At 44.4% G+C, this 17,316-nt stretch overlaps 1 protein-coding gene across 1 annotated transcript in view; it reads left to right on the top strand.

The window, feature by feature from the left end:
* The window catches only part of Sh3tc2 (SH3 domain and tetratricopeptide repeats 2), a 57,084-nt gene extending 47,372 nt beyond the window's left edge, over positions 1-9,712 (top strand). The window contains exons 13-17 of the mRNA XM_034518691.2: positions 1,494-1,644; positions 2,306-2,428; positions 5,360-5,510; positions 7,204-7,400; positions 8,884-9,712. Of these exons, the coding sequence (XP_034374582.2) occupies positions 1,494-1,644; positions 2,306-2,428; positions 5,360-5,510; positions 7,204-7,400; positions 8,884-9,075 (814 nt within the window). The 3' untranslated portion in view covers positions 9,076-9,712. The remainder of the gene's footprint in view (positions 1-1,493; positions 1,645-2,305; positions 2,429-5,359; positions 5,511-7,203; positions 7,401-8,883) is intronic.
* The last annotated feature ends 7,604 nt before the right edge of the window (positions 9,713-17,316 follow it).

Genomic DNA, 17,316 nt, shown 5'->3' with positions numbered 1-17,316 from the left:
CTTCTCAGCTTTCAGCACTGTCCCAGCTTCAGATTTGTAGTACTTGAGAGAGTCTAATGTTCACCCGGGATGCCCATCATCTTATGTCAAGGGCAGGGCAGTAGGGACAACCAGAGTTCTTTCCTAGCTCTTGCATGGGCCAAATACCTGGGCACTCTTTTCAGAAAGCCAAAAGCTGCGTCACTGCCAAAAAGGATCAGCGAGCACCAGTTCAAGGCAATGTTTGCATCCCTCATTGGAAAAAGGGCCTGGCAGCTGAGTTGCCTGTGATGAGCTGACATATTAATTCATTTTCCATTGGTATTGCAACACAGTTTGGGCTAGGCAATAGGGCATGATGTCATCATTACTCCAGGTCTGGCATAGGCCTACTGGCTAATGGTACCTCAGTGGCAAGAATTCTTGGTGAGATAAAGAACCAGACCTATGCTGTTTCTTCAGGACAACTCAGCTCTCATCAGAACTAACCAATGTTCCAGGACAGCCATGTAATCCCTCTTGTGAACAATGCCTCAGATAACTGGTGATCCAATTACCTTAGATTAAGCCCTATGTCTTATAGGCCCCACTACCTTTCGGTTTTGCTACAGTGGAAATCAAGCCTCTAACACGTTAACCTTTGTAAGCCAAGCCATATCAAAAGCACAACAGTTGGGAGCTGTGCTCAGTTCGAGTCCTTCCTGTGTCCGTGTTCACAGTTGTGGCTGATAACATTTGGTGTTTCTAGAAGATGCGTGTTCTCGACGTGGATGCACGTGGCCATAAAACAGAGTGTGTTTGTGGAACTCGGGTCTATGGATTGTGACTGCCATGCTTCCATTTAGTTAGTTCCCAGGTAGCTCTGGGAGTCTGGAGTTTTCTAAAGCTCTCAAGGTAATGTTGATGGGATGGAAGCCACAGGGTTGGGAGGTGGTAGGGGTCGGGGAGTTTCCAAATAATTAAAGCAGGATCAAGTACCATCTTTAAAAAAAATCAGTCTGTTTGGATTGTTCTTCTTAATGAAAGATCAAAATCGTCTTCATGATTTCAAGTTACTGTACATTATCTCTATGGCCACTCAGGCATTACTTTCATAAAAGTACATTTGGTGTCTTCTCAGGTGCTTATGAGAAGCGTACTGCAGTATAGACTAAAAGTTGAGGGATGTGGGTTAGTAATGGTGGTCGTGATAATTCAATGTTGATCAACTGCTTCCTACTTCGTAGGCACCAGTTTAAACATTCCAGATGGATTATGTTTCTTAGTCCTCATAATAATCTAAGGCAGGAACAATCAATTACACTCTCCTTTTACAGATGGGGAAACGCAGGCTTGGGTAAGTACTATACTGTCTTAAGATCACACAGCCTGCAGAGCTGAGACTCAAATAAGCCCCCACTCTCTCTGCGGTCTGCAGCAAGTTTGTACTCTTCTAGAAACCCGGGTCCTCCTATGCTGAGTGACCTCCGAGCTCTTGGATCCTTCATAGCTCACAGGTCTACCTCTGTCCTCAGGTCCCTCAGAAGGTCCCTCGCCTGCATAAAGGAGAGCCTGCGTATATTCGTTGACCTAGGGGAGAGAGATAAGGCTGCTGAGGCCTGGCTGGGGGCCGGACGCCTGCACTACCTCATGCAGGAAGATGAACTGGTGGAACTGTATTTGCAGGTAGGTCGAGTGTGCTAACTCTCTCCTCTCAGCCACTTGAGGAGGCAGCTGTACTCGCTAAGATGATTGAAGGCAGAGACAGGAGAGCTTGTGGGGTTGGGGGAGGGGTACTGAGCACAGAACATTTGTGGCTAATAGTGACTTGAGCTCGGAGGAGGAGTTGGGAGTTTGTTCAGTCTTGCTGCCTTCACTTGCCGGGATGGGTCCCACATTTCCAATTTCAGTCATTTGCACATTAAGTAGGCTCTGTTGCTAAATCCATGCACCCTCTTAAACCATTATTTATTTATTTTTCTTGGACTCCACTTCAAATCAACCTTTCAAAGACACTCAACTTTACATAACATCTCAAATCGCTGGCTTGACTCATTTTTTAAAGGCTTTCCTGAAACATATTAAAATAAATATTTAACTATCGAAACAGACTGTTTATCTGTGCACTACTAAGAGCTCCCCAAGTCCCACCAGAAGAATATCCTCTTCCCACAAGGGACTTTCAGATAGATCACATCTGAGTCTTTTGACCAGCCTCACGGGTGAAGGCCAAGACCACACAATGGATTCAAGGATTCTGACCATGTTCTAGATCCTCCCATAGCTTGTCTCCTAGAACCCTGGATGACCTTTTCTCTGCCTTTGACAGCCATTTTTGTCCCACTAGGAGGCCATCCAGACAGCCTTGAGGTCAGAAGAGCCCTCCCTTGCTCTCAAGCTTTACGAAGAAGCAGGTGATGTGTTCTTCAATGGGACCCGCCATAGACACCGAGCTGTGGAGTATTACCGGGTAAGCCCCTGAATTCCTAGTGTGCTGGGCCAGACCCTGGCACAAATGTGAGCAGCTACATGGAACCCTCTTTGTCTTCTTTGTCTAGAACTCACATCTTCATCAACTTAGTTACTCTTTGGCTTGAGATATGAGCTACGCTGCCACGTTATATCAGAGTAATTAGGTCTTTTGTATGTATAGCACTTTGCAGTAGTAGCATACAGAGATTATCAGTATTCTCCTCTTAGTTCTGTAGCCTATGAAAGATGACCCAAGGGAATGCATGGGTAGATGCAATTGGCTACCTTTTCAGTTGCTGGGATAAAATGACCAAGGCAACCTAGAGAAGGGTTTCATTTGAGCTTGTGGTTCTGAAGGAATAAGTGTAACATCCTATCAGAGACGTGTGACTTCAGGCAGGGACATCTCAAACCGCACATCTCAAAATGCAAGTGGGAAACAGAGAGAGCACACTTGAAGTGGCGAGTCTTTGGAAACCCCAGAGTTCATCCCCAGTGACATACTTCTCCGGTAAGGCCATTCTTCCTAATCCTCCCCAGACAGTCATCATCTGGGAACAAAGTATTCTAATGCTTGGCCAAGACTTATGGGAGACATCTCCTTACCACAGACACTAAAAATACGCTGCTGTGCTTATAATAAACAAGGATTAAAGTGTGTTTAAAAATTAAAACACATGTCAGGCAGTAGTGGTGCCTGTCTTTAATCCTAGCACTTAAAAGGCAGAGGCAGGTGGATCTCTGAGTTTGAGACCAGCCTGGTGTACACAGTAAGTTTCGGGACAGCCAGAACTATATAGAGAAAGCCTGTGTCAAAAAACAACAAACAATTTAAAATGTATAATACCAGCTCATCAAATGACGATTTTACAGTTATTATTGCAAATGATGAAACCAGAAAACAATACTAATGAAGTGATGTCCAGGTGTAGCAGATACATGAATTGTTGTTTATCACCTGACTGAAGTATTTGGTCCTAGACCTTTGCTTGTTTGGTTATGTACTCTGGGCTCAGTTGTCTGCTTTTCATCAGACATGATTAGATACCAAATATATGCTGGACACTGAGTGTAGGTGGGAGCAAGAAGAACCTCACTGACCAATGAGATGCTAATTTTCATATGCATTCTGTGGATAATAAAACCAGGGCTTGGGTCTGGAAAAATGGCTCTGGTAAAGAGCACTTGCTACTCTGGCAGGGGACCTGGGTTTGGTTCCCAACACCCACATGTCGGCTCATAACTGCCTCTGGGGATCCAATACCCTCTTCTGGCCTCCTCACATGCTACATGCATGTGGTGCACATACAAGCAGGCACACACTCATACACATAAAATAAAAAATAAATAAGGTTAAAAATAAAAAATAAGGCTCAAAGATTTGGTGACATGCTTAAACTTCTGGAATTATGAAAACAATGGAAATGATTATTTCCTGATCACTATCAGACACCGGCTCATACAAGTATTCCACATATCGCCTGAGGTGAGTGACTCCCCAGGTGACCTCAGAGTTATTGGAAACTTTGGGAAGCCCCACACTGGGTGCCATTTATTACTGGGGAAATTAGAGTCCCCTCTTTTGGGTTGTTAATTATACTAATTAAAGAATTTCAAAATTGACTTATAAAGAAGCCCAAAGACAGTTTTATTAAAGTCTAAGAGAAAAACAAGGTGGACAAGCTGTAAATCTTGGCAGCACTGGGAGGAGAGAGCCAAGAAGGGGGAGTGGAGAGCACTTGGTTTAGTGAAAGACTAAGAAAGATCAGAGCAGCTGGAAAGCGAGACCAGGCATTTCCAATATCTGGAAGGAAAAGAGAAAAGAAGGGAAAGGAACCTTTCGTTTTTTCTGAGTTAGGACTCAAAGAAGCGACTAGGTTGTGTGGCCACATGGTCACATGGTCACATGGCTACATGGCCGTGGCAGTGGCCTGGCAGTTTGGCAGTGCTGTCAGATGGAAGACCTCCAGGCAGCTGCCCTGGGGGGCAGGGTTTCTGGGAAGGGAAAGTATATTATCTCACTAAGGGGACAATTGCCTCTTTTATTGATAGATTAACCCTTAGAGGTGGAGACAATTGTTTGTAATACCCTAATCTTTGGAGCAGATCAGAATGCCAAGTCTTCACTCAAGGCCAGAGGAAGATTCTATTCTTTAATAGGGCCTCAACAGAGCCTGGATGACCCAATGACCTCCAAGGCCATTCCCTCTTCAAGAGCTGATATCTTAAACTCATTTAGGATTGGTCTGAAATTGGGCAGTGAATATAACCCATTTTTCACCATGAAAATCCGGAGACCCCATTTCAGAGTTGTTCACAGGAAGGGCTCAGTGTCTGTAGCTACCTTTAACCTTACAATGGCTGCAGGCAGGTGCTCATTCAAGAGGTGATGACACCAGAGCTCCCTTCTGGCAATCCTAGCTGGAGAGACAAGGATGACATGTCCTGTTTCTGGTGAAGGACAAGCAAGAACGGAACTGTTGAGTCAGGCAGTGGTGCCGAATGCCTTTAATCCCAGCACTCAGGAGGCAGAGGCACGTGGATCTCTGAGTTCGAGACCAATCTGGTCCACAAGTTGAGTTTTAGGATAGCCAGGGATACACAGAGAAACCTTGTCTTCAACAAACAAAGAATGGAACTGTTTACTTTTGGATTCCCTGCCCCTAAATTGCCTTAGACAATCTTTTGTCTCCTGTCCTCATCATTAGGAAGTCAACTTTCCTTTGTGCTTTGCAGTTGCCTCAATTTTAGAAGGTTCAGTGACCTCTAGTTCTTAAACTAGCTACATCTGGGCAGAGTACCAAGAGGAGAGTGAGTTAAGGAAAGGCAACATGGGAACACACTGGTAACCACAATCCCTCCAGGAAAAGACAGACCTGGGGAGTGCGGTGTGTCTGTAGATTAAGATCACTGTGCCTCGGTTTCTCAGGCCGGGGCTGTTCCTTTAGCGAGGAGGATGAAGGCACTGAGAACCGAGCTTCGGATCTTCAACAAGCTGACGGAACTGCAGATCAGCCTTGAGGGCTATGAGAAAGCTTTGGAATTTGCCACCCTCGCTGCCAGGCTGAGTGTCCTCACAGGTAGGTAGTCCTAACCCATAGGTGCACGGAGCCTGGAATAAACACTACTTACGCATGGCTAGTGAAGGGTTGTGTGGGTTTTAATCCCAGGTTCAGCAGCCAGGGAAACTGTAATTGAAGCAGGATCAGTTTTCTTAAGTTTTGTTCTTCACCAACAGGACAGTTTTCAAATGAGTGTCTACCCCCGGTCAGTTACAAAAAGTAATAGTTGTGTATATTATGGTGGCAGCACAGGGTGAGGCACACGTCCTTTTTCTGAGGTCAGTGATGCCAGTGCTAACCTGTTCTATCACAGTCAGTAATGTCTCCCCATGGGGTAAATGGCATTTTAGCCTATGCATAGGTAATGTCTTTATTGCATAAAGACTTTTTACCCTGAATCTTTAATTTGTTGATAATTAGGCAACATATCCTCCCCCCCCCCGTAGAAATGCAAATGAAGGTCAAGTTGCCATTAACCTAACTCAGGCCCTATTTGAAAGAGCTTGCACTTACAGAGAAAGCTGGCGAGGAGTAAAGCAGCTGGCAGGGGGGAAAGGCAAAATTTAAAATACTGTAAACAAACTTTGTCCTGAGCTTGTGTATGCCCGAGGAAAAGCAGTCTTGATTATCGGAGACTTGACTGGTGTCAGGAGTAGATGGAAACCTCATCCATTAGTTCTAGAAGGTTCTTCTGGGCATTTTCAAGGTCATCTGATACAGGAAGGGGTGGGTTTTTATTGATTCTAACTGTACCAGAGAACTCTTTGCCCTTTTCCCTCCACTTTAACTGCAGGAAATCTCATCAGAGGCTTGTTGCTGACCTCAGGATAGGCCCGAGGGCCTTGGGCAGCTCAGTCTCTGCATGAATATACTGCTTCCTGGAAGGAGCTCTAGGCAGCTGGGCTCACCTTACTCAGCTGTCTCTGTGACTGTGTTCTCCCAGATAAGACAGTTTTTTCTTTCCTTTGGACTGCTGTTATAATTTTGGCTTTTGGGTCTTTGAAGCTTAAAAGCAATTTTTTTTTTTTTAAAGATGGTATCAAACAGCTACTTTGCAAGCATTCCAAAGGCAGGATTGGACCAGGAACTTTTGTTCTCTGTATTAATAAAAGTACTTTGTATTAAAGTGGTTAGTTATTAAAACCATTAACTCACACAAACTTCAAACACCTTAAGCCCTAAGCACACACAAAGCCACTGTTCTAAAAGCAAATGGGTCGCTGTAGAATCTATGGGACCGAGAGTTGGTAAGGAGCTGCAATGGCACTGGGTTTTCTGAGGAGAGACTTCATGTGGAAAGGACGGTTGCTATCCAGTGTTCTTCAAAGACAGGAATTCCTAATTACTTAATCAAGTTTGTCTTGTCATCTATCATAATCCATCACAGGTTTTAAGAAATAGCTCCCCCTTAACACTGAATCACCGCATTATCTGTAACACAGAAAACATTCCCCACATAAGTCAGACATCCCAGCATTTTGTGGCTGTCTCTGTAGCACGTTCTATAAGGGCATCATTCTATTTGTGGGATTATTTAAGGAATTCATTGCTCTGAAACATCAGGTCCCATGAGGGGAGGGGTCTGCTCTAGGCTCCTTTCTAGGCCCCTAATCTGTGACATCTGGTAGATTCAGGAAGTTTTCTGGGCTGAAGATGAGCGAAGGACGCCCAGTGCTGGCTGCATGGTATCCCTCACTCTTGTCACCCTTAGGAGATCAGAAGCAGGAGCTGGTGGCTTTTCACCGCCTGGCGACTGTGTACTTCTCTCTGAACATGTATGAGATGGCTGAAGACTGCTACCTGAAGACTCTGTCTCTGTGCCCACCATGGCTGCAGAGTCCCAAGGAAGCGCTATACTATGCCAAGGTGTATTGTCGCCTGGGCCGACTCACTTTCTACCAGCTGAAGGTAAGAGGCTGTCTTTCATGATGGATATATATATATATATATATATATATATAATACATATATATATCATATATGTAATATATATATATATATATATATATATATATTTGGAGAGCTACTGTTCAGCCATTCTTTGCTGAGAAAGTTAGTGAGGGGGACTTAGGAGTAGAGGTGAGAGGACTACAGGGTCAAGACATCAGGCTTTATTCACAGGGTAGGGAATGGTTTCTCTGGGGCATGAGGGCCTTTTTCTGGTAAGCCCCACTGGGGAAGCGAAAGGTGTTGAGAAGAAAGTTCACACCTCTCCTCTACTAAAACTCCTGTGAAAACTTTAATGTCGACTGCACCATATTTCATATAAAGTTTCAGGAAACTGCATCATATAAGGAATGTACACACACAGGAGTCTGTTGGAGACAATCATGTATGGCCATCATGGATATATGGATATTTAAGCCCTGAGAAGGTTCTTGTCTTGATTCTCTTCTTTGCTGGGCTGGAGTCCAATCTAGAACTCCCAGTGGCTTCTGGAACTGGGTTGGTAGCTTTTAATCCTATTATAACTCTGACCCCAAAACTGTGTCCTCAAGTTTGCCTTCCCCTTCCAAAAGTCCTTATCACCCCAGCATAACCCATGAACTTAACACAGTGGCTTTTCATGAGTCTCCTCTAACTTTGACCACAAATGGAGACTCAGGGCAGCTCTGCTGACCTTTCCCGATTGGTCAGACTGTTTCTGGCCTGAAATAATTATTCAGGATAATGAGAACCAGGAATCTCTTTTTGCATCCTCCCCAGAGAAGCATCTGTTTCTTATCCTTGTGTGTAGAGAGGGACAGGCGAGGTGAAGGCCCACTTAACCATCACGCTGTAAAGCCAGAGCAAGTGACTCAGGGACAGAGAATACATGGTCTGGTTGCATCAGCCAAGGACTCTAGGTATTGCAAAGGGAAAAAACCTAGAAAAACTGTAAACAGAAGAGGTCGTTTACTGACTCCCATAACGGGAAGCTGAGGTACAGATTTAGTTTCGGATACCTCTGGATTCTGTTCCTCCATCAGCTTCATGGATTCCTCTCATCTCCTATATGTTCCTACTCTGTGGCTCTTGTCCTCATTCTTTGCCAGCCCCTAGGAGGCTGATTCCATATCCAAAAGGACTCAGGCCATTTTCCTTGTTGGGTCACACCAAAAAGTCCCAGAAAGGGCTGGGCCGGTCAGGTTTGGGTCATATATACATACTTGAAATGCTATGTCCAATGCAATGTTGTATCATGATTGGAGGAGATGGGGAACATGCTGTCTCTGTGCCTGAGTAGGGGCAATGCCACTGGAGCTCGGCAGAGTACATCGAGGGAAGATCTCTCTTGAGGCACTGGGATATAGGGATGGAGTAACAGAACAATGTTAATGCTCTCAGCATAGACTTAAGCCTCTCCCACAAGTACTGCTAATGATGTCTCTTCTTTGCCCCATGGGGTTAGGATGCCCATGATGCTACTGAGTACTTTCTGCTGGCACTAGCAGCTGCGGTCCTGGTGGGTGACGAGGAGCTGCAGGACACCATTAAGAACAGGCTAGACAGCATCTGTCAGAGTCCCTTGTGGCACAGCAATCCCTTGGGGTGCTCATCAGAGAGGGCACGGTGGCTCAGTGGTGGGAGCCTGGCCCTCTAAAGAAACCCATCCCCTTCTTGACCACTTTGCTATGGCTAGCTGCTGCCTTCCTGCCCCAAGTTCTTAGATCTGGGCTGGGAGGATTCAAGTTATCACCTCATTTTATGGAGAGCAATGGCCAGAAGGAGAAGGGCTCCGTGAGAGGCATCTTGGCTCCACACTTTGCCTCCGGAACTTTGCCCAGGTCACTGTGACTCTTCTACACAAATAGCTCCAAGATGCCTTCTCTCAACTCAGTTCTGGAGAAAGGAGCAAAGCAGGCACTGCACTGGGGAAAGTGTGAGCAGATTGTCCTGGTACCCTCACCAGCATTCTCAGGGAAAGACCCTTCAGTGCCTGTGGAAGAACCCATCGCTTCTTTCTTGTCTTCTTCAAAACCAAAAGGAGTCAGCATTCGGTGCTCATGGGGACTGCTGGGTCCAGCATGGTTTTGGCTCAGGAAATGCAGCCTCAGAAGGGTCAGGTGGAGTGCCCAGAGTCCAACTGGATCCATATTCTCTGTTCTACCTGGAAGCATGGCTTCTGTAAGACTTCCCAGAAACTGGAGTAAAGCTTACCCAGGGCTAAGGCTTGAGAATTCTGCCATACATCACATGTAAATACTGTATATTATTAAATATTGGCTATTTACATTCATATACCTTTTTGTCTCCTTTATCTTGAGGGTGGGGAGAGAGAAGATGAGCAACTCCTTTACAAAACACCTCTGTGAGTTATCTGTAACCACATACCACACTGAGTGGCTGGCAACAACATTGATTATCTATCTCATAGTGCTTGGAAGGCAGTAATCCAAGTGTCACCTCGCTGAGTCTTCTGACTCAGAGTAGCTTACAGGACTGCAACCAATGAGTGGGCTGGGGAAGGAGTCACCTTGGGTTCTGCTGGAGAAGGAACTGCTTCCACTTGGTTCACATGGTTGTTGGCAGGAGTTGGCCAGTTGGGTGTTGCTGACAGTTGGCCAGAAGGGAGCCACAGTTGGTGCCATGTAGGCCAGGCCACCACATGATAGCTCCTGTCATCAGAATGAGCAAGGCAGAGAGGCAAAAGAGACATCAAGCAAGAGAGATTATAATCAAATTGAGAAGGGGTACCCATTTGTCTTGTGTATTGTGTCTATTATAAGGTCACTTGGCATGTTCCTCAGAGAGGATCAACTTCCACAAAAGATGGCTGGGTGGCTAGCAAGACACAGAAGTCAGGAGGTGAGGGATCAATGAGAACATTCTGGAATTGCTTACCATCGTAACTGAGTTCTTTGGAAATGGAACTGGGCAGTGAGATAAACCAATGTTCACTGATTCGTGTCGGTGTCAGATGATGGACAGCTGAAGTGCAAATTCTGCGTCTGTACCCAAGATACACAAATGGAAACCCCTGAAGCCCAATTCCCTACCTCTCACCACGCCCCCCCCACCCCCCGACATTAAAGTGCATAGTGAAGCATGAGAGATGTTGTTCTAGGACAGCTCCTAGACAGTGTGTGAATTGCTCGGTGAACAAGCTGACCATGAAATTTTGGTTCCTGCTCCTTCTAATTCTGGTTTAGTGAGTGAGTCACATGTTCCAGGAGCATGCAGTTTGAGACAGCAACTCCAGGGATCATGAGGCAGGAGGTTCATACCTGCTCTGAGCAGTGTAACACTTGAGGAGGTCTGGCCATCACTCTCTTCACCTGCACATAGCTACTTAGATTTGACCAACTGGACCAGGTGCTTTTTGTGTCTAGACTTTTCAGATGACTAGATGTTGTCTGTGTGGTGGGGGTGGGTATACTGAGTCACCATTACATCAAGCCACCAAGGTTATAGATACATCAACACACACACACACACACACACACTTATATATTGGGGGGGGGGGTAGTGTTCAATCCTTGTCGGCTGTTCTCTGCTCCAGAGTGTTCCTCCCCAGAAAGGAAATAGAATGACTCAATCTGCTCCTGTGTAAAAAAAAAAAAAAAAAAAAAAAGAAAGATACAATTCTGCCCACACTACAAGCTGTAAAATCTAAGGAGACTGAAAGGAATGTTGTGGTTGAGGCTAGCTGGCCTAATCTCCCATGCAGAGTCCTTGCAAAAACATTCCTGAGGGATGGTCAAGGCACTCAAGTTCCAGAGCAGTTACACATCTTATATTTGAAGAAGGCTCTTGGCCTGGAAGCCAAACGATGGCCATTCCCCATCTGACTCAAGTTTCAATGTCTCCTCTTTCCTGCTGACGGCTCATCATCCTCTGGTCCAAGCAGATGCTGCTTCCAAACTGCTCAGGCTTTTGATGTTGTTGAGGAGGGTGAAGACCATTAAGGAATGTTAACTGTAATTAATGTAATTTGATGTTACCGTTTAAGCCTTACTAAGATCGGTCCCCTCAGTAGCCATAGCGGATGCTTCACTTTGAGCTCCGTAATGCTGTAAAACTGGACGTTTGACAAAGGAACTTCCATCCCATCAGATCTTCCTCAGTTGTTTCATGTGTGCATGCTCCATGCATGTATACACATATGCGTTTACACCTTTGTACATGAAGGGCGTTATGCGGATTTTATATTTCATTGTAAGTTTTGGCTAACATGTTCTGTGCATTTTGATTTATCTGTAAATCCAGTAAATTTGCCTGTAACCAGATCAGACATAAATGATTACCATGTTTTATAATATATAATGTCATTACATATTATATAAAGACAAGAGTCAGGCCATTTTTTAAAAATAACTAAACTATTATATCAGATAATTATGATCATTACACATTATGTATAAGTCACTTATTACAATGGCTGTGACGGATGTGAATCATAACCATTATCAATATGGGTCGTTTCTTTTAGAATTGTGGTGATCTTCTTTTATTTTAATTCTTTTCCATTATCTACAGACATTGGAAGGAAGTAGGCTTGACCTACAAATTTCATAGCCATGGCTTAGGTACCTTGTTAATTTCAGGCTCCTCATCACTTATCAGTGGTGCTTTCAGGAGCACCGCTTTCCTGTCCAATAGTGCTAGCATCCTGAAACCAATTTCCACCCTGTGCTTTTCTTCTACAGACATTGTGCTTATATCTTGATACAGACATTTGTATATGCACATGTGTATGTCTGTCTGTGTCTGTGTGTGCTTCTGCTAAGTGAATGTAATGTAATTCATTTGTTGGAAGTTTATTTGAGGAGGGAATATGCAGGAGTGAAGGGAGAAAAATGGAAGAGATCACCAGGGAACGGGAACCATTGACTTGGTGTTAATTGCAGGGAAACTCTGCAGCTCAGAGCTCTGACCTCTGAGGTCAGTCCCCTGACTGCTCCTTTCCCACCAGTTTCTGTCCTTGTCCTGCATGACCAGGTTTGGAGATGTCATCTGTCGGATGAGATCAGATTTTTATATACCCTGATTTTATTCTCATTTCTATGGCTGAGTAAGCTGAGAGACAGAAAGTCATTTTCCTCCCAGGCACACAGGTAGTGGCAACACACAGCAGTGCTCCAAGATTTCTGATGCAAGGTCTGTGTTGGGGAATGATAAGGATTTCTGCCCTTCAGAGCCCCTTTCATAATGTGCAACTGTGTCTCACATGACCCTGAGCCTGAGTTTATCATCACATACAACACTAGAAGAGCCATTTGTTAAGCTGTTTATACCGACTCAGTTTGGGGCTTTGGCTGGCCCTTCTTTCTTCTTTCCCTTCATTTCCTTTGCTTATATAAATTAATTCTATAAAGGATGACTGGTGTACACACACACACACACACATACACAAAGTTGTGATGTTTCGTCATCAACAGAATTACATATATAATAACACATATAATGAGCAAAACAACATGCTGACTTCAAGCTCAGTCCTGTTTCTTACCCAAAGCTCCTTGCCTAGGTCTAATCTTTCACTGCTCAAAAAACCTAAGAAATTAACAAATGACAAAGCGTAATAGGCAGCCTAGCATCCATCAGGTTCTTTATGAACTTACTGAGAAACAGAAGCAGCAAAACGGACTCCCCTCCTCGTGGATAGAGTTAGATGGCGTCCAATCATGTCTCTCTTAGAACAGGGAAGCAGGTGCCTGGCTGGGTGATGCCCTGTGCAATAGAAATAGGATCCACAGCATCGTTGGATGAATCGGTTCCAGGAGACTGTGGGTCCTTTAAAGAACGGGAACTTTACCTGGGACGGGAGCAAGGGTGTCAGGGAGTGACATCTAAGTTCTTGCATGTTGCCTGTGGGCAGGCTTGCATGTTGGTATCCACAGACTAGATGTATGCTGCAAAAAGCTCCCAAGTGGGAATGGATTATGTGAGGCCTGAACAGAGTTGGGGAATCAGGGAAGACAGGCAAAAACAGACATCCAGCAGTGGGCGAGGGAACAAACCTCGAAGTTTGGGCTTCACCCTGAGGGCAAAATCAAACTGCAGGAGACGCAGTTGTGAGTGATGTGGACATTCTGTACTTCAGGTTCCTGGCATATCTGGTTCTTCCCCACCCCCAAAGTACACGTATGTTAAAGGCAGCAAGGGGTGGATCGAGGGGGTAGGGTTTGGAGTGGGATTTCCTACCCCGTTCTTTCTAATTGCTTCTTACAGGCTGGGTGTTTAGACAGCACATGTCAAAGTGCCCAGCACACACAGTACCTGGCACAGAGGATAAACTTTAAGATGGACTGATAAAGATTTGTTTGCCTTCTTCATTTCATAGACAAGGAAATGGCTGGAGCTAATCTTTCTTTAGGGACAACTTATTACCCAAGGAACAAAGAAACCTCATCTAGAACACAAACAAATGGGACTATTTAAAAAGGGAATCTATTGACTACACCCATCAGTTCATTGATTTTAAAGTTAAGCTTTGAACTCGTTCTTTCTAGGCTTCATCAGACACTCTGTAGTTGTATTTTGGATCTCCTTCCTTTTGGTGTAAACATTGGTGTTAAAAAGTGTAATGACTTCCATTGTGGCTGTGTGTGTGTGTGTGTGTGTGTGTGTGCACTGTTCCTTCATGTGTGGACACTTGAGACTGAGGACAGCTTCACAGAGGGACCTGAGTAAGTTGGTTTACTTAACTAAATACAGTTCATCCTCTGCCTGGAGTGTGTGGTGGTTTGAATATGCTTGGCCCAGGGAGTGGCACTATTAGAAAGTGTGGCCTCATTGGAAGAAGTGTGTCACTGTGGGGGTGGGCTTTGAGACCCTCCTCCTAGCCATGTGGGAGATAGTCTTCTTCTGTTTGCCTTCGGAACAAGATATAGAATTCTCAGCTTCGTCTCTAGCACCCTGTCTACCTGGATGTTATCATGCTCCCACCTTGTTGAGGCTGGATTGGACCTCTGACCCTATTCGTCAACCCCAATTAAAAGTTTGCCCGTATAAGAATTGCCTTGGTCATGGTATCTCTCCACAGCAGTAAAACCCTAACTAAGACAGAGTGAAACACCATTGGTGGGTGACATTGTATGTGTCCTCAGTTCCAGGGATTGTCACAGTGAAGCAGGATTAAACAGGTTCCTGACCAGTCTGGTTCTTTTCCATCCCCAAAGTATACGTATGTTAGGGGTACTCTTTGCTTCTGGATGTATGCCATGACAGTATGGCCTTGTGAGTGGTTATGTCTTTCTCAGTATATGCCCACTGCACCACCCATGACTGTCATCAATCATTTGAACTCAGTGGGGAGAAAATGGAGGCTTCTGAGTGTCCTGGCTCTGAGAACTCGGTTTCATGTTCCTCAGAGGCATGTCTTCTCCCAGAGGGGCAGGGATGGTGGGGATTTGGGATGGAGACTCTGTCAAACTGAACTTTTCAGAGATAAGACCAAGAATGACACATATCGCTGAGACTCCATAATTCGGCCACTCTCTTTGGTTTCTCAGGCTGAGTGAAGGCACCAGAGGAGAGCACTGTGATTTTAAAATGGTTTTAAAGGTGGAGACGGTACATGCTGGTCCTAAGGTAGCCTCTGACTCTGGCCAGAAAAATCTACATAGATCCCCTTGCAGTGGAGTTTCCAAAGAAGATAGGTGCTGGCCAGTCTCTGAGGATATCAAGATGTCCAGCAGGGGGCAGTGCTGCCTTTTCTAACTCTTCATGTACAGTGCCACCAAAGGCTATATAATGTATTTAGAAGCTCCGAATCAGATTGGAGCAGTAGCTTCTAAAATGATGTATATCTATGTATCACCATGATTCATATTTTGTGTTACATGAGTATGTGTATGCGTAACCACATCTGTATATATTTGACAAATACCACTTATTTCTTACACTGAGTAGACTTTGATTTACTCACTTAAAACATTCTATTTTACTTTAAAAACATACAGTATGGATACGGATACGGAGAGAGGGCTCTGTGCTTAAGAGCTCTTGTTGCTCTTGCAAAGGACCTAAGTTCAGCTCCCAGCACACATACTTAGCAGTTCATAACCACCCGTGACTCCAGCTCTAGGGGAACTGACAACCATAGTCTGGTTTTAAGGGCATCCAAACCCCCAACCCCTTCTCCCCCCCCCCCCCCTGCACACACAAATAAAAGTACATAGTATGCTAAATATACATTTAGTTTGACACATATTGACCTGGAGGGAGGTCTCTTGTGAGGCTTTTAGTTTTGTATGCCTTTTGGTGGACAGCAGTTGGAGACTAAAGTATGTGTACAATGACAGATGACACTGTGTGGATGTTATGCATCATACGAAGCCTTTGTTAGGATTCGCCCCTGGAATCCCACATTTTGATGGAGTTACTATTGTTTTTAGTTTCACTGAGACTTAGAGAATGGAGTTGGCTTTTCTAAGTCTATAGTAGTAAGTGGTTGAAGTGAGATCTGATCTCACTTCTTTCAGATGCCTGAATTATAAAACTAAGTTGATTCATCCTTATATGCTTTTGACAGGGGCCATATCTCTGGGAGAGACAGCATCGTGGATATAACCATATAATCTAGAAGTCAGATTAAGACTTGTTTCAGCAGCTTGCAACATTGGGTAGAAAGCAACTCACTGATTCTGACGGGTCAAAAGTGATGAACCGAGAACACAACTGGAGAAAACATGTTTTAGGAGGTCCTAGGATAAAACATGGTTCTAGTTGGCCATAGTCAGGCTATTTAGTAATCCATCCATCCATCCTTCCATCCATCTATCCATTCATTGAACTAACCAACTAATCAACCAACCAGGCAACTAGCCATTTTGCCAGACCATACAGCCAACCAACACCCCCAACAATCAAACACTGTTAAACAAAACAAAACAAACAAACAAACAAACAAACATCTAGTCAGACAATTAGCCAGCCAACCAACCAATCAACCAACTTATCCATCCACTCACCCACCCACCAACTAACCAATCAACCAAACAGCTAGTCAACTAACCAAACAGCCAACCAAAACAGCCAACCAAACAGCCAACCAACCAACCAACCAACCAACCAACCAACCAACTGAGTAACTAACCAACAAATATCCAATATATCTTGTGTTAGGTTCATACTCCAGTGAGCAAGGTAATGGCAGACCCTGATCTCTTGGAGTCTGTGGGCTCCTGGGCAGGCCAGGACACTCTGATGAACTTTTCTCTTATTATCATCACCATGACAACTTAGATTCAAACCTGTATGTCCCAGGCACTGCACTAAATATTCTACTCATTGTAGCACTGATTCTTCTTATCGTCTTCCCAGGAGTTAATTGCATCTGGCACATAAAAAGAAACAAGTTCAGAGATGTGAAACAAGAGACAAGTTCTTGTCCCAAGTCCCACAGGTAGAAAAATGATAGAGGGAGGATACTAATAAAAGCCTGGCCTGTACTGTAGGCATTGCTCAACATCTAAGCTAGACTTTCATTAAATGGCATGGAACACAAGCTTACAAAATCTTGCTCATCTGAACACCCTGTCTAATGCATGGTGGTGCCATTGGGCAACTCCATTACTCATCAGCTATGAAGCTTATCATTGGTAAGTGCAAGGAGTAACAGAATTGATGAGATTATTGTGAAAAAATCAATGATGCTAATGCATTTTCAAAGGGTGTAGAACATTACTATTGCGTTAACAGACAATTTATAATAGCATTTTTGAGTCAAGAAGGTAATGTAGTGTGCAGAGAAAATATTGATACAGTTTTTAAACTAACTGAATGTGAAATTAGTACCATGTTCATGTTTTCTATTTGGTTGTGTTCCATGATGTCAGGGGTTGTCAGTCCATGTCACCACTACACACATGGTGCTAGAACATTGGCTGGTCCTTGG

This window comes from Arvicanthis niloticus, chromosome 14 (genome assembly GCF_011762505.2).
Source record: "Arvicanthis niloticus isolate mArvNil1 chromosome 14, mArvNil1.pat.X, whole genome shotgun sequence".
NCBI classification, from domain to species: domain Eukaryota; kingdom Metazoa; phylum Chordata; class Mammalia; order Rodentia; family Muridae; genus Arvicanthis; species Arvicanthis niloticus.
This window is presented reverse-complemented; position numbering and strand designations above follow the sequence as displayed.